Source organism: Monomorium pharaonis, chromosome 2 (genome assembly GCF_013373865.1).
Source record: "Monomorium pharaonis isolate MP-MQ-018 chromosome 2, ASM1337386v2, whole genome shotgun sequence".
Taxonomy (NCBI): domain Eukaryota; kingdom Metazoa; phylum Arthropoda; class Insecta; order Hymenoptera; family Formicidae; genus Monomorium; species Monomorium pharaonis.
Window position 1 is genome coordinate 12561478 of NC_050468.1, and position 21185 is coordinate 12582662.

The window sequence follows — 21185 nt, forward strand, 5'->3', positions numbered from 1 at the left end:
TAGGTAGCAGTAAGTATGCAAGTAGGTATGTATGTTGGAATGTATAATGTAGATAGGTATGTATGTATGTATGTATGTATAATTAAACTTTACATTTTTTAATTCAAAATTGCAGAAGACGTTTGATTAATGTGAACGAAAGATAGAGAAAATCAAATTGCAATTATTATTATTTTTAAAGTGAAAAGTCAAATAGCGAGTGCGCAGCGCGCGCCTGTAATGTTCTAGTTATTTTTAAAAAGACTATGTATAATAACGTTAATTAAAAAAAAACAACTGCATGTATGTAAAAATATTATCAGTAAACTTTCTGATAATAGTGATAATACGTAATATTGATCACTCAATTAATGATTTTTATGATAGTTGCTATATGAAAACTAAAAATTGTAAAAGTGATAGAATGATAGAATAAAGCTATTGAAAACCGTGCAAGGAATTAAGTTCCCAGACAACATTCATATCTCGTCGAAAATACCAGTTCTCGTCCGATCACTGAAGTCAAGCGGCGTTGAGCACGGTTAGTACTTAGATGGGTGACCGCTTGGGAACACCGTGTAATGTTGTCATCCTATTAAAAACAATTTTTTTATTGTTATAATAGAAAAAAATAATATTAAATAAATTTTGAAAATAAAATCAAATTAACAGTTTACGAGATATTTTTATATTTAATAATATAGTAAACATAAACTATTAAATATTTATTTATTTTCATAACTAATTATTTTTTAACTTTTATTTAAAGTTATCTAAAAACAAAGTAATATGCTGGTAACTTTTTTCTATTTGACAATCAATTTAATAATACTGATGTTAATAAAAATCTATAATATCTTCTCTTTTTAAAGAAATGTAAAAAGAATTGATTGCAAAAAATATTACCTTAGTCAGAATTTGAATCTGGACTTTTCTACTTTCTATGCTGGTATCTTAGGCCAATATTTGCAATTATTTTTTATTTTTAAAATTATCTCAAGTAATGTCTTAAGATATTAATACTGTAATATTACTTTTCAGATTAAATTTAAAAGTTGTGTTTGAGATCGAAAATAAAACATACAATTTAAAGAATTAGAAATGTATTTTTTAAAAATCACTTAAATTATTTAAAGCTATTAATCAAAATTATTTAAAAATTATTTAAAAATCAACGCATATAAAAAATATTACAGCACTAAAATTTTGCTACACTGAGAGAAAAAAGTGCTGGATTTAAATAAATATTTTTTTTAATAGTACTAATAACATATTTTATAGGAAATCAATAATATTTATTTCAAACAAATAGTATTTTCTAAATTATAGAAAGTATTACTTGTTTTAAATAAATATTATTAATTTTCTATAAAATATGTTAATATCTATAAAATATTAGTATTATTCAAAGAAATATTTATTTGAAACCAGCATTTTTTTCTCTCAATGTATGCTTGTCTATTGGCCGTTCTCAATTTAAATTGTATATATAAATCACGGTCTTATTCCAATTACTATTATGTATTATACTAGAAATTATTATTGATTTAATAAATTGAATGATAAATTGAAGCATAAGTTACACCATCCAAAATCAGCTTATTGGCAATATTGGCATCATATTATTTTCTAGATTTATTTATCTGAGCCTACTAGATTTTCTATATTTATTGATATTTTTAGTATGTTTAATAAAAAAAAAAAGTGATAATATGGACCCCTTAGTTACATTGGAAACATTATTGGAGTACCAATATCATTTTAGCCTTTTAGTAAAAAACAAGGATAAACATATATGAGGGTACTCAAATATTTCCGAACACAATCCTGCTAATGTAAATTTATTGAAAATTATGTTACAAGTAACGCTATATATCTCTTTCAAAAAATCTTTAATTCTTGGATTTATATTCAAAATCCAAAAAAGTATAGAAACCGATTATAGTACTGTTTTATAGATTTTTTTATTACATTATTATTGCGCTTTTACTTTATTAATTTGTGTTTTCATACTAATAAAACATGAAAATATTCTCATTTTTAATGGTTTATATCTTGATTAATAAAAAAATTACAGATGTCCAGAAACAGAAACATTATAGGAACTATTTTAAACCCTAACTGTGGCATTATTATTTTATTCCAATTTTTCGGATTATTTCTCCAGTAATGTTGCGTAACTATTCATTGTCTTATCTAGAGATTATCATTCTACTCTTGTATATAGTATTTGTTTAGAACAATTAACTATACTTGAACATTATGATCCATCACACTGGATCAGATTTTATCATTTAACTTTTATCGATAATTACTCTGATGTAAGTTACATTCTTTCATTTTATCCATTATTAAAAATTTGTTTTCTTTTTTTTTTATTATTAAAAAATATTTTTTATTAATAAATTTTATTAATAAATACACTATGCCATGAAAAATATTGTAATTTTTATGAGAATCTATTTATTTATAAAAAATCATAGATAGTAAGAAAACGATTCTAAAATAACTTTTTATGAATTTTTGTTTCAATGTTTTATTGATTTTATATGCACATGGGTATCTCTAAATAAACGTCACTTGAAAGAACTGCTAAATCATAAGGTAAAAAACGTAAAAACACAAGACCTTATCATTTTATCAAGAATCTTACCAAGAATCTTATCATTATTATTTTTCAAACAAGAGATAAAATAATTAATATAAATATTGATATCTGTTGCAACTGTAAGTTATTGCAACTTTAACTGTCAAACGTGTGATACGTTTTGATATACAAATTCATAACCACAATGAGGGGTGAGTTTCCAAGATTAAACTTTAAACAATTTTTTAAAACAGATGGATAAATAAAGTGATACGTAACAATTTGGTTTTTTAATGTTAACGTGCAAGTGTGATATTAAATTACTCATCAAATATTGAAATAAAAGTGCTCCTAGAGGCGCATTTTACTTAACACTCACAAACATTATTTATTCTTGTTTAAATGATAATTGATATTAACATCAAAGATAAATATATAATTCCAAAAACATTGTGAGCGTTAAGTAGAACGCATAGCTGGAATCGGTAAAGTTTTTTTATAAAAAATTTATATATTTAATATTGCCTCTACAAATCAACACTAGATGTTCACGCGCATAATTAATCATTTAAATTTACAATTACCAACACATAGTGCGCGCCGAGAAAGAGTTTAAATTTTCGAACTGACATAAGAATTCGCGTCTCAAAACGTATGGGCTGACGCGTTAATGAACTTTGACTTCTCATATCTCTGGAATCAATTGTCGGATCAACTTAAGTTTTTTTTGTGATTGATACCTCATAAGGTATCATTCGGCACACAATTCAGTTTCAAAGTCGCGAGCCTCAAAAGAGACTATTTTTGAAGTCACTTTATCTCAATCAGTCTTAAAACAGATTTCTTTTTTTCGCTAGAATATGTAATATTACAAATTAAATTGACTACTAATTTAATATCTTTTGATGTTAAAAAGCATTTAAAGATGTTTCCTTTACTTCAATTCCGGAAAAGACGGTAAAGAAATTATTGCAAAAAATAATATCTCAGCCAGGATTTGAATTTTCCATCATTCTATGAAAACATACTAGCTAATTCAATAATTAACCGAGGCATATGGTGATACTTCTCGCAATAACCGATATATGTGTAAATAATAGGATAATGCACTTTTCAAGCGTTATGTGCTGGTGATTGGAAATTTAAATGACTAATTATACACGTGAACATCTAGTGTTGGCTCGTAGAGGCGATATCAAATATACATGGAAAAAATTATATAGTAAAAATAACTATGTGCGATAATAGTCACGGACCATAAGAAAAAATTTAAAATAATTATATCACAAGTAGTATAAATACTATGATAATTTGATGAAAAACATAATAAAACTTTTCATAATTTCTTTCTTGGTCCGCATTTACTATTTATCATAATAATTTTACTATAAAATTTTCTCTATATATATATTTCTGATTTTAAGCTATTCAAGCCGGTGATAAAAATTTCTATTGGATATTTATTTTTATCTCCATTCTTTCATAAATTATATTTGAAAGTACGTTTTAAATGTAAAGAAGATTTAAGTCCAAGTAAGTTAAAATTTTAAATAAGAGACAATTTTTATCATCGTTTATTTAATGCTTATTAGCGAAAACAAATCTTGCACGCAATAGCGTTCTGGATCATGAAAGTCGAAAAAATTATTCTTTGTTACACAGCAGAATTAAAGCTGCTTTTGTGATATCATAAAAAATATTCAGACGAAACGTAGATGCTAGAGAATTTTATTTATGATTTTGATAATTGAGAATGCGTCTTATAATTTATAGGACACTATACGGTGATTGTCGCCGCATTAATATTCATCGCTATCAAAGTATCTGCGAGGCAAATTCCGAGGAAAGCATTTATAGAGTGTCCGCCATCAGAAACCGTCAAACTGCCTTACCCAGAGGACTGTACTCCATATTATTACGTTTGTAAAGACGGCAATGGTACCCTTAATAAGTGTCCCAACGGGATGCACTTTAATAAGGATATTATTATGTGTGACTTTCCAACTGCCGAATGTCTTGCATTAACAACACCTCCGACAATTAACCCAACAACGGCTTCGACAAAACCTCCGACAGATTCCCCAAATCCTTGTTAAAATATTAAGTAATTCCGATATATATAAGTCATACTCTTATGAACATGGAAAATTTATTTTATCAGTTATTATTAATAAGGTTTAAAGTAAATAAGTTATATCAATAAAAGTTTACTAATCTACTATTTAAAACAATTATTTTTAACGAACATTTATTTGCTTTTGTGAACACTTTCAAAAATTAACCTTTACATTTTGACTTATATCAACTTTTACATAAATGAAATAATAAAACTGAATGAAGAATACAAGAGCTGAGCGTTTGCTTTTTTAGTATTTTGCTATACTTTATCCTTTCTTATCCTACACTTATGAATCATAAAATAATCTTTTACACTTCTTATGGAGAAAGTAATTATTTTACGTAAATTGTAATATACATGGTTGCGCTACATTAACAAATAAATTTAATTTACAGTTGAAAAGTTTATATTCAATTTAACATTATAGATATAGATATATTTCACATATTCAAATAATCCACTTAAATTTCTATGTTAATTTAACACAAAATAAATATGTTAGAAAGTATCCTAATAATTTTTTTCATAATTTTTATATGAATTGGAACACTTAAAAAATATTAAGAAAATCTACATCTCTTCTCAGAATTTGTCATATATGTTATTTTTAATATATTAGTTTAATGAAGAGCTCTAGAACAAGCTCTATACACTGAGAAAAAAAAAGTAATTGATTCAACAATATTTTTTAGTTACAAGCTGCCAACAAAAAATATATTCAATACAACAATATATGGTATAGCAATATAAATACATAGTCCAATCAACATTATTGCACTTGCGTTAACAGCAAATATTATTGTATTAAGTATATCTTTGGTTGGCAGCCCGCAACTGAACGTTTTGTTGAATCAATTACTTTTTTTCTCAGTGTATAAGTAAATTTTTCTATTCCTTACCTGTGCAATTATATTTACTTTTCTATAGTATTTCGCACAAGATTATTATCTAATCAAATGATAAGATAATTGTATGATATAAAAATTAACACATTTATTGCAACCACTAGTTATTATAAATAAGAAGGTAATTTTTCCGAACCACGGCTCCACCTCCAAATGGGCTGAAATATTTTGTAATGGCTTTTTATGCTTAGAAAGTAATGCAAATAACAATTTTTAGTCGGGGAAAGTCCAAAAAAAGTTATAAACGAAAAAGATTTTAAAATGCACCATTTTTTCTAATTAATGTGAAATAAAATTAATCCTCCCAGGGACACACACACACACACACATACACACACACACATGCACACACACATCCTTTCTACTTACGGCACCTTTACCGACGGGGTGAATACGGAAGGCCCTCTTGCACCTTCCCCGTGTGTATGTGGCCACAACAAAAAAGTATCAATTAAGTGTCTTTAACATGGATGTACGACAGAAATTTCGCACCCGTTACACGTCACTTTGTCTCGAATAATACTGTGCAAATATGACATTTGTCTTGTAAAAATTCAATGCTTATGAACAGTGGATTATTTATACACACGCACCGTACTTTTGCGCACTTCTACCCAGGGCACTCCTATCGACGAGGTGAGTGCCAAAGGCCCCCCTACACGCGCGCGCGCGCGCGCGCGTGTGTGTGTGTGTGTGTGTGTGTGTGTGTGTGTACACCCCCGAGAGAACGAATTTCATTCCACATTAATCAGAAAACAATGACACATTTTAAAATCTTTTTTGTATATAACTTTTTTTGGACTTCCTCCGACTAAAAATTTTTATTTACATTACTTTTTAACCATAAAAAATTTACTCAGGTAATATTGTAACCATAAGAAGCCACTACATAAAATTTCAGCCTATTTGGTTATGGAACCGTGATTCAGAAGAATTACCAATAAGAATAAAGCTGATCTACAATATGATACATGGAGTAAGCAAGAAGTAAGAAGTAAGGCCTGATCTACAATAGCTGGAGTAAGCATGGAGTAAGAAGTAAGTGTAAGATAATTTCCTTCTGCGCTGATTGATCGAGTGTTAAGAAAAGCAGGAGTAGGAGTAAGACGAAATAAAAATAATTTATTTCACTTACGCCCTTATGCCAGCTTTCTTACACTGGATTAACCTTTTTACGCCTAGTCTTACTTCTTACTCTATGCTTACTCCAACTATTTTAGACCAAGCCTAATATCACTTTCTCCCCTACTTAATTTAACCCTAAAAGAAATAGTAGTAGAGTAGTAGATATATTTTATTTTTATTACATAATTTAATCTGAGTGGTACATATTCTCGAATTTCTATTCACAAATAAATTTGAATATAACTAAAAAATAAGAATTTATACGAAAACATCAACATGGAGGTCCATATTACTACTTTTCTTTCTATACTTTTTCAATTTCGATTCATCAATAAGACATATAATCCTTTTCAGAGATTATCAGATTATTGTAGTCAGCATGTTATCCGAAAATGATGACGAACGTGTTTATATGGAACGTTGGGCGATATGTTTCAATGGAAATACAAAGTCGGAATGTTTCATAGATTTTCAGGGCTTCACGGAATACGCAAACGTCAGTTTTAGTAATCAAAATATCGTGAGCTTCGCACCAACATTTCCAGGATGTCAAAATTTGAAGCAGTTCTGTATGCGAAATATCACTCGACATACAATAAAGTAAATTTATAAAAATATTAATATTATTTACAAATAATTACGTATTAATATTAGAGGACCTAGACTTGTTGGCACAGTTTTTACAATTTTAGCACTTGACTTTTTAAAAAATCAATTAGTGTGATTAAACTGTAATACAATAAAAAGAACGTTTTTCTACACTTTCACGTCGAGAACGATTTAGTATACTGTATTTTTTCTTTGTAGTAAATACGAACATCTTACGTTGTAGTTAATACTCTGATAAAAGAATAAATTGGCACATGTCCAGTACAAATTATTTATGAAACATACATATTAAACGTAACAGAAATAAAACAAATAAAAGACAATTGCATCTATTTTTTTAGTATAGATTTATTTGTAAAGTTATTTTGTAATTATTATAATTACACTGTTATTTAAAATAACATGTATAGAAATAGAAATTTTAAACTTTTATTTTTTTAAACAATATGTTACAATATTTATTCTCTCAAATTCAAGAAAATTAATTTCAAATAAGTAAAAAATTTTTTTAACAAAGTTTTAAAACCGTCGAAAATTCATCTATTACGTTTTCTTGAATCAGATTTTTCTTTTTAAAAATATTTTTTCTTTAATGGTTAACCTGTTTTTTTAAATAATATTTATTTGACTTAAATATTTTAAGTAAAAATTAAGATAAAATTTATGTTATAAAAAAATATTTTATTAAAAAATATTTTAATATATTATTTTCCATTGCTTTTGTATAAATATATAAACGGAACGCAATCATAACAAAAAATCAATTGATTACACATGTAAAGCATTAAAACAATACATTATGTCGAAACTATTACTTAAATGCTTTTATCATAAATAAAGTTTTAAAAATATAAAAACTATATTTTTGTCTATAATTATGTATCTACAATTTTATCTCTATATAATAATATAGATAATAAATCTATAATTGCATCTATTATAATAAAAAATTAATAATATTTTTAGAATAATAAATTGTTAATCTATTGTTCAACTGTCTTTGATTAATACGATTTTCTTTTAGATATGAATTTATTAAAGTAACGCCTGAACTTCAAATGCAAAATGGAAAGGGAAAAATTTGTTCTAACGATATCATTATTCACGAATGGTTATTTTGTCCTATCATACTTGGAGATTATGAATTTGATATAAACTGCATATTAGTCGTACTAAAAAACGGGAATCCCATTGGTCCTAGCATTTGCGTAACATTACATGTGATAGGAAGATGCGAATCAGGCTTTCTTGTGGTAAATTAATAAATAATACATCCTCTGCATGTAAGTGAGTATACTCTCTAAATTGCAATTAGTGTATCACTGATTTGTAGCGGTATACTTATAGCTGTAATAATTTAGTAAATATTTACTGTCTTTTACTTCATAATTAGTGTATATAATCATTAAAAGATCAGTGTACTTAACTACTTAACAAGTTATAATAAGTATAATTACTAAAAATCACTATATTTTTACTGCTTTCACTTATTTTTCACTGATTGTAATTTAAAGAGTAGTGCAAATTAAAAACACTTCGTTAAAAGATTTTATTGATCGTAATCTTTAATTCCTTTGAAATTAATTAATTTGGCTTATATTTTGCTCGATGGAATTAAGATCTAGATGAATATTTGTAATAGATAATCTGTTAATAAAAAAACAGTAATTAATTTCTCAAAGTATTTTTATGATGCTTTTTACCATTTATACGGACACACACACACACACACACACACACACACACACACACACACACACACACACACACACACACACACACACACACATATACACATATATAATATCTAATTAAAGTACAGGCAAAATATTTCAAAGAAAAAAAATGCGTAGGACACAAATGTTGTAAAATGTACATTAAGTATTATAATAAAATAATAATTTTAATATTATAATATAATAATAATCTCATGTATATCAATAATGTATATTGTTATATTTAGTCAATGCCGGATGAATTAAATTTCGGAATTCAGGCTTACAAAGATATGAAAGAATTAAATTTTCACTTGTTTAACTTGAGTTCCGTAAACATTCATTATAAAATGACATATAGTCATTGCAATTGGCTACATATCGGGAATCTAGAGCGTGATGTAAAAATACATCCAGTTGCGGACACTGTTCTTGCCGGAGAAGATAAAGTCATTACAGTTTTTATCACACCTACTACGCCAGGTTATTATGAGTTTTTTGTGCAATATTTTGTGAGGATAAGGTCTGATACAAATACATTGATTCCGAAACAGATAGCAAGGAATATCTGTAAAGTGCGTTGCTTATGTATATTGCCTACTCTAAAGGTAAAATGCAGTGCATAATATTATTTTAAAGTTTGCCACTAAAAGTGCACTTTTAAATATATTATAATTAAAGATTTTCTGAGAATCAAACAAGTCCAAAAAATTAAGTTTCCAGGAAACAAGAATCTTCTTATTTTAAATAACTTTTCAAGTAAATATTAATTATTCTTCGGACATATAACAAGTATAAGAACAGGTTTATAGATTTTCATTAATAAAAAAACTCATTTAAAAAAGAACATAAATAAAAAACTTTTAAACTTATATTTATTGGGATTTAATACTTTTATTATCTATTTATCGTATAATATATTACATTTACTTTTTTAATAATAAATAAGGAAATATTACTTAAACTATAAAACTATATATTACTTAAACTATAATTATTTTCACTTTCAGATACAAAATTTTACAAATTGTTTTTAACGCATCCTTTTATATTTTTCTTGATATGGTAATTTTTCTTCAAACATATAGTTATAAGAAAACAAGATTTTAATTAATATTTTGAGAACCTATCAAAAAAACAAGAAACCTCTAAACTTGTTTAATTCTTATAGAATTTTTGTATTAACTGTCTATTTATATTTACATTTCCTGTTTTCTGTTTGATTTTTACTGAAACAAAACTGTTCATAATATAACGTTACCAATAAAGAATAACATTCAGAATAACCCAAAAATAAATGGACTTGTTTGGTTTTTGTAAGAATTTCTTTAATTATAATTATAATAATTCAATACAATAATTGTAATAAATACAAAAATCATTATTTTTTATAAACAGGTGACAGATTTGCAATATTGCGGATCCTATCCAAACATAAGTAAAGTTTTTCTTTGGAAACTGATGAAAGTGAATGAGTACATAAAATTTTATTCAATTATTTTATAAACATAATTCATATAGTTTTAATGCATGTATGTATGCATTTTTAGGCTCAATATGTTACTCAAAAATTTACAATCGACAATGTCACAAACATTGTACATAAACTTTCCGGCAATAATTTTACAAGAAAACCCGATTGTGGTAAAATTGCTTTTAACAAACGCAACTGCAGTAAATGCTTCATGGAATATAAAAAAAGTGCAACTCTGTTCTTGCCAGCCAGTTGCAAAAAGCCAAAGCTTTAAATTTCAACAAAGTACAAAGTATGATTGCCTGCATAGAAAAGTGTGTTCTATACAGCCAAAAATCCAAAATCTAAAAGTACCCCTCATAATGTTATAATAATTTTTTCATTTATCTTATTTTTATTTATTTATCTTCTAACTTATTTATTTAATATCATTTTTATACAAAACACAGCCAAGAGAAAAGCTCTGGATAACGCTAGAGTTGCATTACGCATTGTTAGGAAAGACCGAGACAAAGTGGGATTTAAATCTTGGAAATAATCGTCATATTTTTTTGATTATGACAATTGAATGTTTATCCGATTCCGATAATAAGCTTCACCTTTTAAACGGCACGCATTTTAAATTCCAGCATGTTTATTTTGGTGAAAAAGATCCTATTTATCAGGTTATTTTCAGTTTAAAGTACAACAATATTTAAAAATACAATAAAGATACATTATATTTAAAGATACAATAATGTTCTTAATAAAAAAATTTTAATAAAACTTTAATAAAACTTTAATAAACTTAACGTTTCATTAAATTTTGATAAAATTTTAATAAATGTGCAATAGAATTTTATTTATATTTTATTTAAAATATTATTTTTTGTATTTAATAAAACAAATATTTTAATAAGAAAATTCAATGCAAATTTAATAAAATATTTTATTAATAAAATTATTAACAAAAATATTAATATTATTTAATAAAAAAGTAAAAAATTTCGTCAAAATTGTAAAAAATTTTTAATAAAAATACAATAAAAATTCGCAGATGCTCTATAATATTTTATTAAAATTAATAAATATTTAATCAGATTTTAATAAAATCACTAATCAAAATGTAAAGTGAATATAAAATTCAACAAAATATCAACGAAATATTTCATCAAAATCTATTAAAATTTTTCCACCAAGCAAAAATCTGTAACACCGTGGAAATGTTTCAGGTGTGTTGGATGTACAACAATACGAATCGCAGCATTCCATTTTCCATAAACGTAAGAACAATGCGCGAAATAAATCAGAAATATTGCTATAAGGTTTTTTCCTGCGCAACTCCACACACAATTGTGAATCCACAATCTTTTGTTCCAATTCTTTTAAAATTTCAGCCAAGGCAATTCGGTATATTTAAAGTATGTAAGAAAAGTAAATAAGAAATTTAATAGACTAAATTAATTTATAAATTTTTCTTTCCGAATAAAAAAATGTACAATTATTGTATCTCTTTTTCAACAGGGAAAGTTGCGTTTGACTCTAGGTGACAAAGAGGAAGAACTGATACTCGAAGGTGAATCATCTTTGCCATATAAACCTATTACAATTGAGGAATATGTACCATGCGAACGTAACTTCCAGGATGATGAAGATATCCCTATATACTTTAATACTGATTGCATAAATGTTTCACATATGGCTACGCACAGTCATGCAGTTAAAATGATTATGATGCACAATAATTTGATGCAAGATGTACTCGCTTTTGAATGGAAAAGGTTTGCTTTTATGAATTAAACTAGAAAAAATATAGAACAAATTACTATTAATCGATTTAAAAAATTTTTCCAAAATAAAATTAATTTATCTTTATTTCTATCAGACACGAAATATCTGAAGTAATTCACGTGGAAATTTATCCGCATAAAGGTTTGATAAAACCAATGTCCGTTAAAACCTTTCGTGTAACTATATGTTCTAAAGGATACCCTTGCATGATTGATATCGATATAACGTGCGAGTTTATTAATACTAGCCAAAGGCGGATCTATCAACGAAGTGTATATATTCACGAAGGCTTGTCTCAGGAACTGAAAGGGCAGTTTATTATCACGGAAAAAGGCATCAACATTCCAGTAAATAAAAAATATACAAAATTTCTCCGTATAATTTTAAAAATTTAAAAATAATTTAAGAAATTTTTGTAAAATTCATAAAAAATTAATCAGAAGATCTAGCTTGTAAAAAAATCAAAATTTTTCTAGCTTCTAATTACATAATATTCAATGCTAAACAATCATGTAATTGTCGTCATTTGTGTTATATTGTTTTTGTGTTTAAATAATGACTGAGAAAGACTAATTGTAAGTAAAGTCCAAGCGTCTCGTTTCTTGTTACTATAAAAAAATGATCTATTTATTTGTTTTAAATATTATTTTATATATGCATTGCCTTGATGAAAAAATTTCCACGATGTTACGGATCTTAATAAATTTTTAATTAAGTTTTAATAATATTATTAAATGTTACATTTATTTTAATCAATTTTATCAAAATTTATTAAAAATCTATTGAGTCTTAATAAAATGTCACTAATTTATCACATAGAGTATGTGCAATTTTTCATTATAATTTTATCCAAAATTCATTATAATTTCAATAAAATTTTCTCATTTTTTAAATTAAATAGTATTAATAATTTTTTGTTAAAATACTATATTTTTATTAAATTCTCATTAAAATCTTTGAAATACTTGTTTTTCATTAAAGCAAAAAATCTTTGTAATAAAATATAATTAAAATTTTATTGTATATTTATAATATCAAGTTCATAAAAACTCCATTCAAATTCTACTAGGATGACCTTGCTTTTCATATAAAATTCAAAATTTTATCTTTAGGAACAACATGTAAAAGTGTTGAAAAAACCTCAGCCGTTTTATAAAGCTGTAACAATTCGATGTTTTATACATAACACGGAAGATACATGTCTGAAAATTAATCTAATAAAAGAATTAACAAGCGCACCGCCAAAAGAAATATGTATCGTAGAAAATAAGAGAATGACGACATTCGAGAAAGAAGATATGAATCGGTCATCGTTTATCATACAAGGTCTATTATGGTACAAAATTTAATTTCCATATTGTAATAATAATCATACATATAAGATAAATCCAGATAAATTTGTAAAATAAACATTTTTAATAGTTTAATAAACCATTATTACATTTTAGGGAAATAGTCAATAGTGAATTATTCAAAGACATAATGCAAGATATTTTACGGGAAAAATCCAATTTATTTTACTCGCAATTTAAGATGAGTTTGTACGAAAGAAACAGGTTGATACGGAGATCGTATATTTCGTCGCCACGAGCGTTAATTAATTGTATACTTGAGGAGGTAGAATCTTATTTCCAATTCGATATTTATTAAAGAAGTAGAATTAACTGGAAAAATACAGTGGATGGAAAAAAACAGTAATAAATTTCGATTTATACTGTCCTCGAACTTTGTGCAATAGAATAACAAACAAAAATTACTAATACTAAAAATTACTAATACTAACACTAAAATATATTTATATGACTTTATTTGCAAAAAGATATTTTTGCTTTAATTGATTAAACAACATTAATCACTATAGTTTAAAGAATAATAAAATCAATCAATAACAACGAGATTAATAGAGATATTAACAAAATTTTATAATAACAAGATCTTTTTAATTTTAAATCAATATATAAATTTTTTTCTTTAATCAAAAATTTTAGAGATATAAATATTAATAAATTTTATATTAATTTTTAGTTTAATTTAAAAAACATGCACGTAATAGTATCAGAATTAAAAATTTTAAACATTAATTTTTCGACTGATAAATTTTTTAAACATTAATGAAGTAGAAGACCTTATACAATCTGCATCAGATCTTAGCGATAAATATTAAATAATATAGATCTTTTTTTCAACATTTTGCAACAAAAAACCTAATTTATTTGTTAATCTATTACAGATTAAATTTCTAATTTATTACAAATTTTATTTCGGATAAAGCTAAAATTTGGTTAAGCAAAAACTCTCTCAATTGACTCATTCAAAATTCAACTAACAACATTGTTTCATTGTTTTTCAATCTTGATTAATTGCTAATCGATTTTATTTTGCAGATGTTATTTATCATAATGCATGAAGAATTCGCTTTAAAAACTGCACATTTAGTTCAACATACGGATGTCAGACATACGAATTATTTAAACATGATACCTAGCGTCAGCAGAAAAAAGACAATCAGACGAGGTAATATATTAAATATATTACAAAATACATTTTATTCTAAAAAAATAGTTAATTTTATTTATGCTACCTGTTTTAGAAACAAGATTGTTACATCAAGATAAATATCGCTCTATGATACCAGAATTCGTACCCTCATCCAGAATATCCTTTGCCAAGGCAAACAATAATACATAATTACTACTGTTAGCTATTCGTTGCGATATAAGGATCTGCGATCCTCCTAAACACGGCCAGAAACTTATCTCCTTTGTTCCTGGTAACTTTCTTACCTTCTTCAGTGCTTTCATATAACTTTTCCACTACAGGATCCGCCGCCTGCGTTGACAAAATTTGTAAAAATGTGACAAAAACTTTGTCAGTTTCACCATATCGTGTAACAAAAAAAAGAAATAAACAATTGTACGTACCAAATCTTGCTTGGTAACTTCTTCAAATAATGGATGCTGTTGAAAATGTTGAACTATCCATTTATGTAGATCTTCCACGTCCGTTACAGTGTATACAACAGCCTATGTAACAAAAATTTTTAAAAATAATTTCTAGAATTAAACGGGTGTTCTGCTTTGTTGAATTAAAAAAAACTTATTTTTAAGAATTTTTTCAGGGAATTCTTTTGAATACTATTTTATTTTATGTTTATCTGTGAAAAAATGTGTCGTTATTTTATCAATTTTTTAATTTATAATATTAATAATATCGTAGTTCGTTAAACTTATATAAATTTAGAAAGTTTTTGTTTTTTTTTTGTATTTTTAATTAGTTTCACTTATGCAAAAACAGGTCCAGATCTACAGGTCTCCAATTTAACACTATTTATACATTAGATAATTTGTGATAATAAAAAATACTATCATAAACTATAAAAATTAACAAATATTTCCTTAGAGAAAAAAAATTACTCCAAATTGCTTCAAATTTTTCTCTTAAAAAATTCTTGAAAACTGTCCTTTTTAGATTCAACAAAGTATAGCCTGGTATTGCCTTCTTAGATCTGTTTGCACCAACGTATCTCAACTTTAAACTCAGTTACTTTCTATCTTTTCCTAGTTCTTATAATTAAAAAAACATGCAAACAGGCATATACAAATAATACTTACTCCTTCGGCTAGAACATAAGCGTATTCAGCTAATAGAGACTTGTTAATTATCCTCCATTTATGTTTTGACTTTTTGAAATGTGGATCTGGATACAGGAAAAACATCTTCTTTAACTACACAAATTAAAAGTATGGATTAATGCATAGAGATCGTTTTACTCTTTTATACAAATTGCAATGAACAACCAAGACTTTTTCCATTTACCTGTCCTTTGTAGAAATAATTTGGCAGATACTTCATGGCATTTGTTCTCAGGCAAGCAATGTTCTGGTATCGGCCGGGATTTTGCGATCGTAGAGCGGCGATACGATCCATAACATAATCCGATACTTTTACTCTGATCTCCATCCCAAGTATCAGATTATCAGGGAACATTGAAGACAAGGTAACTGAAGATTAATTTGTTGATTGCTTCAATATTCCAGCGATATGTACAGAAAAAAAGAATAAAGTTTTTTTACCCAGTAACCCTCCATAGCCACAACCAATGTCTGCAAAATCTACATGTTTCTGCACTTCTTTCAACGTTTCCTCAGTGTTGCTCTGAAAATACTGCGGATATAAGGTGCTCCAATCCATTAGCTCAGGTTTTATCGGACTGCAATGTGAGATAACAAATGATAACAAATAACAATTATTTTCTACTTTTGAGGAAAAACTTAAAAAAATTTACTATTCAATGCAGTGATCGGCTATGGGATTTGAATGTGCGCGTTGTCTATAATACTTCTTTTGTGGTAATGCCAGTGTTTTCGACATGGTTACAACAGTACTAGATATTTATTAAGCCAATAAAAACTGCAGAATATCTATTTGCTGTCTTCGTCGATGCAAAACGTCAGAAATCTGAATGTACTTCTGAAAGTTTAAGTATCAATCAGTAAAACACATCTCTCTTTTAATTACCTTTGTTCCTGCAAAATAAATTACATTCCAGTACTTCGAAAAGAAGAAAGGAAAAAGATAGAAAAATTTATAGACGTGCAATTAAAAAAAGACATATATTTTCAATATTTAGGAAATGAGAATACATGTACACTTTGCAAGAAAAGATAGGAGAGAAAACCGTAGAAGGCGCGGCTTAATTAAAAGAACACAAAAACTCCACAAATACGCTATTTTTACTTGTATGGAATCACTGTTAGTAAAAGCTGAATCGATGTATGTATGTACATACTTTCAAAATTATTTATATTACATATACGTTTAAAATGCAAAGAAAGTGATATTGAGTGGTATGGCGCACGTGCGCGCGGGACGATCAGCTGATCACAAGCGAGCGCACCGGCTGCGCCGTCTGGTAGACGACAGCGGCGCTAGCGGCGCGCCGAGAGAAAGATGTGTATGTAGGTATGTACGGCGAGAAGTCTTCTCGCGCATGATACCGTGCGTATGGCGTAGGACTTTCCTTTGTTATTATTGAGCCGTGTTGTCGTTGCCGTCTTCCTCCATCGCCGTCGCCGCTGCCGCGGCCTTGCGACGTCAGTGAGAAAAAACATGTAATCGCGAGCGGGAATCGCGACTGGATTATGTAATAACGCGCGACGCGACTCGACGCCGGCTGGCGTACACACACCCCGGGGAAATCCCTCCGCCCCCAGGTGAGGTTAGGGAACGTTAGCCGTTATCCTGCGACGTTGCTTCCTTTGTGCCTGCCGACTAGGCGCCGCGCGATGACTCAAGGGCTCGTATACTTGCGCCATCCTACGCAAACGCATCCCCTGTCCGCGTACGGGCTTCGTGTCAGGCTCATTGTTAGATAAGAAACGGGTCGTAAGTGACTGCGTCGTTACGGAGATAGGAAATGGTGGTGGTGTCCGATGACACTGTCATATTTCTGGTTGAGAAGTGAGCATTGAGGTTGCATTAATGTGTTACGTTATTTAGGCGTTCCAAAATTCACTGCCAGTACTGAAAGTCTATAATTCATGTTACGTGTATTATATATTTTTAGTACTGGCAATAAATTTCGGAACGCAGCCTTAATTAACAATTAATGAAGGATTTGAGTAAATTAATAATTATTTTGTCAACTGGGTGAATTCACTGTGTGAATTCTTTTTTAATTCTGGAATGCTATTTGTATTTTTCTTACGTTAACACTACTCTGGATGATGAAACTCCATCAATGAGATTAAGAATCTTCACTTTTTTCGCCTTGTACATGCCATATCACAAGATATATAAAATAACTTATTGATGAAAAAAGTCTTATTAGATCTTAAGGTATGAAAACTTTTAATAAAACTTGAATGTGTAGTTGAATGAAAATTCATTCACAGTAGCATTCCAGGATTAACATTAGATTAGGGATTTAAGTAAACTAATCATTTTTTTACTACCAGTTTGATATGAATTTTTTTTAACTTTGGTTATTCATTTTTCCTACATTAATACTATACTAAAACAAAAGGTATTTGTGACTATAACTGCATGGTAAAATAATAATAGTAATAATGGTTAACGCAACTTTTATAATGGTTCCAATATTAGTAATAATAATATGCTTATAGTTCTACCAACTGTGAAAACATTTTACTATAAATTATAGAATTTTGATATTAATATAATAATATAGTAATATAATAATATTGATATTAATATAGTAAGATATTGAGATATGGATTGTACAAAAAAACTTATATAGATAAAATATAATCCTATATAAAATATGTAATCATAAATGCAATCATAATTGTAATGAATATAACTATTTTAAACATTTGCTTAATATTTATGTAATAATAATAATAATAATTATTGCTATAATTTGAACAGTTAAAATTATAAATATATAGTAAGTATTAAGAATGACTATAAATTATATTTAAATTATAACCATTTTTTTCTCTTAGTGTGCTTTGGGTATTAAAAACTGACCTAATACTATTTTAATGTTAAATATAATTGATAAAATTTATTAAATATAATAAAATTATATTAAATGTTAAATGTATGAGTCTTATTTTAAGCTTTTAAAATTTTAATAGATATTACACTAAATTAAAGTGATTTATTTACAGTAGCATTATAGAGTTAATTAATTAAGAATTTAAATAAATCAGTAATTGATTTATTAACTCAGTGCGAATTTTTTTTAATAAACAGGGAAAAAGATAAGGATAGAAGAAGAAAAGAACACAAAGAAATGTTACTTTAAGCAGAGAAACGCAATAAAATTTCTAAATTATAAACTTTAATATTAATCTAGTGTTGTAAATTATAGAAGTAGGATACTATGTAAGCTTATAATATTTTGCTCATCTATTTCTGGTTTTTCAGATTCATAAGAAAAAATTTATTATTCATGACGACATTGGATCTTTCAAGCCAGCGATTTTTCATTTAGTTGGTAAGTCATCATCTTGCTTTTTTATCGCTCGACTAATGAGCACATTAATTCAGTAACACGCATACAAAAAGAAGTAATATTTTAACGGTTAATTATAATTATAAATGTGCATAAAAATTCTAAACGCGATAAAGAATTCTTTTTTTAGATCTACCAATTAAAATTAATTAAGAGCTTTATTTATGTTCACAAGCAATCTAAATTGCATGTTTTGACTCTTTATTGTTCTTGTTTGACAAATATTTTCAAAATCTTTAAGAAAAGTTATATGAAATAGAATAAAGAAAATAATCGTATAAATGTACTTTAGAAGTTGTAAATAAAAAGTCAGAAAGTTTCAAAGTCAACTTTTATGTCATGTATGTCTGTACAAAAAAATCAAATATTTACCTCATATGAGAGCAGTGGAGGATTAATTATCAACTTTGTTATTACGGTTTTAAATTTTTATTCTAATACGAAAAGTTCTGAGAAATTGCATAGGAAAAAAAGAAAGTGAAGTTTGATGCACTAAATAATAATACAGGCTTGCAAAATCGAGGGTCAAAAACTTTTATAACAATTTTTACTGTTTTTAATATACTTTTGCTTGTTAAACATGAATTTTTATCCAAATTTTACTATTTTTCTATTGCGTCATAATTTTAAAAAGAACTGATTTTTATGTCATTTTTTTCAAAATTGTAACGTAATAGCCTAATAGCGAAATTTAGACAAATTTATATTTATTAAGTAAAAATATATTAAAACATTTAAAACGAAAAAATTATCACGACTTTTAATTTTGTAGACTTTATAATTATCACAAATATTTATTATAAATTAAAATATCACGTAACTAGTTTGACAAGATAGTTAATCAAATGATTCTTTGTGAGTGTATGTTTGTTGATAATTGATATTTACATACTTTACTATATGGTATTATTAAATAGAAACTTGATTGGATTTAATAATTGTGTTTAAAAAAACAACCTATCTACATAAAATTAGTGTTTACTTAACTCGCGCTTCGTCTACGTGGTCTCGCGTATTATACGATATATCGATTGCATAAATGGAATGTAGATAAATTCTAAGGAAATTGCATAACGTGATTGGTATTTTCCAAACGACGAAACGAATCAATGAGAATGATTATATACCAGCAGATATGTGCGAATATTTCACGTTGATTGATTGATATATACCGCTTGCGAAATATCGAGTTTTTCCTTAAGAGTTCTTCCTGCACAAACATACTATAAAAAAAACTAAAGTGATACTAAGGAAACTGGTCACTAGGAAAATCAAAAGTCATTTGCAAAATCAGTATGTGCAAATAGGCAGAGAGTTAATGATTTCCAATGTCTGGCATTTAATGTCTAACAAAACCGCACAAACGTAATAAAACAGAATGGTTTAATTAAAAGAATTGCTAAAAAGCTTATCATAACAAATTTGTTGTATATACAGATAAAATATATTATTGTAGAAATGAATTTTTTTTAGATATTTTTCTACTATTATAAGACATTTTTCTAACGTGAAAATATACTTTTTGCGCTTGTTACTATTGTTAAAAATTCTTCACTTGAATGTTAAACTTTTTTATCGTAAAATAAACTGTAAAAATACTTAAAAAATTACTTCGCTTCTCCTGAACGAGACATCACTCGTCTAACACTTGAGATCGCGGGATATAATTGTACGCAATCGTTTGCGTTCGCGTTTGGAGCATAATTTGAGAACCACTGGTTCATGCGAACCTCGCGTGCCGAATACGGGCAAAGCTTGCCGCGACCGATCGTATGTAAATGTATACATCGGGTGATGGCTCTAGTTACTCGTCGAAATCATCATCGAATTGGTAATATACAAATCTGTCTGCCGCGAAGAGGAATGTCACACGAAGATGACTCGATATTCAGATCTAAGATTACGTCTCCAAAATGGAAT

At 27.2% G+C, this 21185-nt stretch overlaps 5 protein-coding genes and 1 non-coding gene across 8 annotated transcripts in view; 5 read left to right on the top strand and 1 right to left on the bottom strand.

Annotated features, from left to right (window-relative positions):
• Positions 1–450: 450 nt before the first annotated feature.
• On the top strand, positions 451–569 carry LOC114255546. Its single transcript, XR_003626803.1, has one exon. It is a non-coding gene; the product is annotated as a 5S ribosomal RNA (ribosomal RNA).
• Positions 570–2685: 2116 nt separating this feature from the next.
• Positions 2686–4913, top strand: LOC105833753 (peritrophin-1). Its single transcript, XM_012675728.3, has 2 exons — positions 2686–2778; positions 4340–4913. The coding sequence occupies exons 1-2, from the start codon at positions 2772–2774 to the stop codon at positions 4660–4662; spliced, it is 330 nt and encodes a 109-aa protein (XP_012531182.1). The 5' UTR covers positions 2686–2771; the 3' UTR covers positions 4663–4913.
• A 4194-nt stretch (positions 4914–9107) lies between these two features.
• Positions 9108–11307, top strand: LOC118644379. Its single transcript, XM_036282833.1, has 2 exons — positions 9108–9647; positions 10438–11307. Exons 1-2 carry the CDS (start codon positions 9291–9293, stop codon positions 10543–10545), a joined length of 465 nt encoding a protein of 154 aa, XP_036138726.1. The 5' UTR covers positions 9108–9290; the 3' UTR covers positions 10546–11307.
• A 273-nt stretch (positions 11308–11580) lies between these two features.
• On the top strand, positions 11581–14927 carry LOC105833748. The gene is made up of 6 exons (XM_036282832.1): positions 11581–11913; positions 12017–12273; positions 12378–12630; positions 13396–13619; positions 13732–13900; positions 14668–14927. Exons 1-6 carry the CDS (start codon positions 11716–11718, stop codon positions 14896–14898), a joined length of 1332 nt encoding a protein of 443 aa, XP_036138725.1. The 5' UTR covers positions 11581–11715; the 3' UTR covers positions 14899–14927.
• Positions 14827–16710, bottom strand: LOC105833752 (tRNA (guanine-N(7)-)-methyltransferase). Its single transcript, XM_028194568.2, has 6 exons — positions 16569–16710; positions 16357–16493; positions 16100–16284; positions 15895–16008; positions 15205–15306; positions 14827–15112 (listed from the first exon to the last, which is right to left on the bottom strand). Exons 1-6 carry the CDS (start codon positions 16652–16654, stop codon positions 14981–14983), a joined length of 756 nt encoding a protein of 251 aa, XP_028050369.1. The 5' UTR covers positions 16655–16710; the 3' UTR covers positions 14827–14980.
• A 647-nt stretch (positions 16711–17357) lies between these two features.
• Positions 17358–21185, top strand: part of LOC105833751 (kinase D-interacting substrate of 220 kDa) — a 58971-nt gene continuing 55143 nt past the window's right edge. For 2 of the 3 annotated variants that reach the window (XM_036282830.1, XM_012675721.3), the window contains exons 1-2: positions 17358–17496; positions 19178–19247. The gene's annotated coding sequence lies outside the window, so the exon portion shown is untranslated. Of the gene's footprint in view, positions 17497–17614; positions 17744–19177; positions 19248–21185 lie in introns of those variants that run through there. The other variant, XM_012675722.3, reaches the window with a different exon arrangement.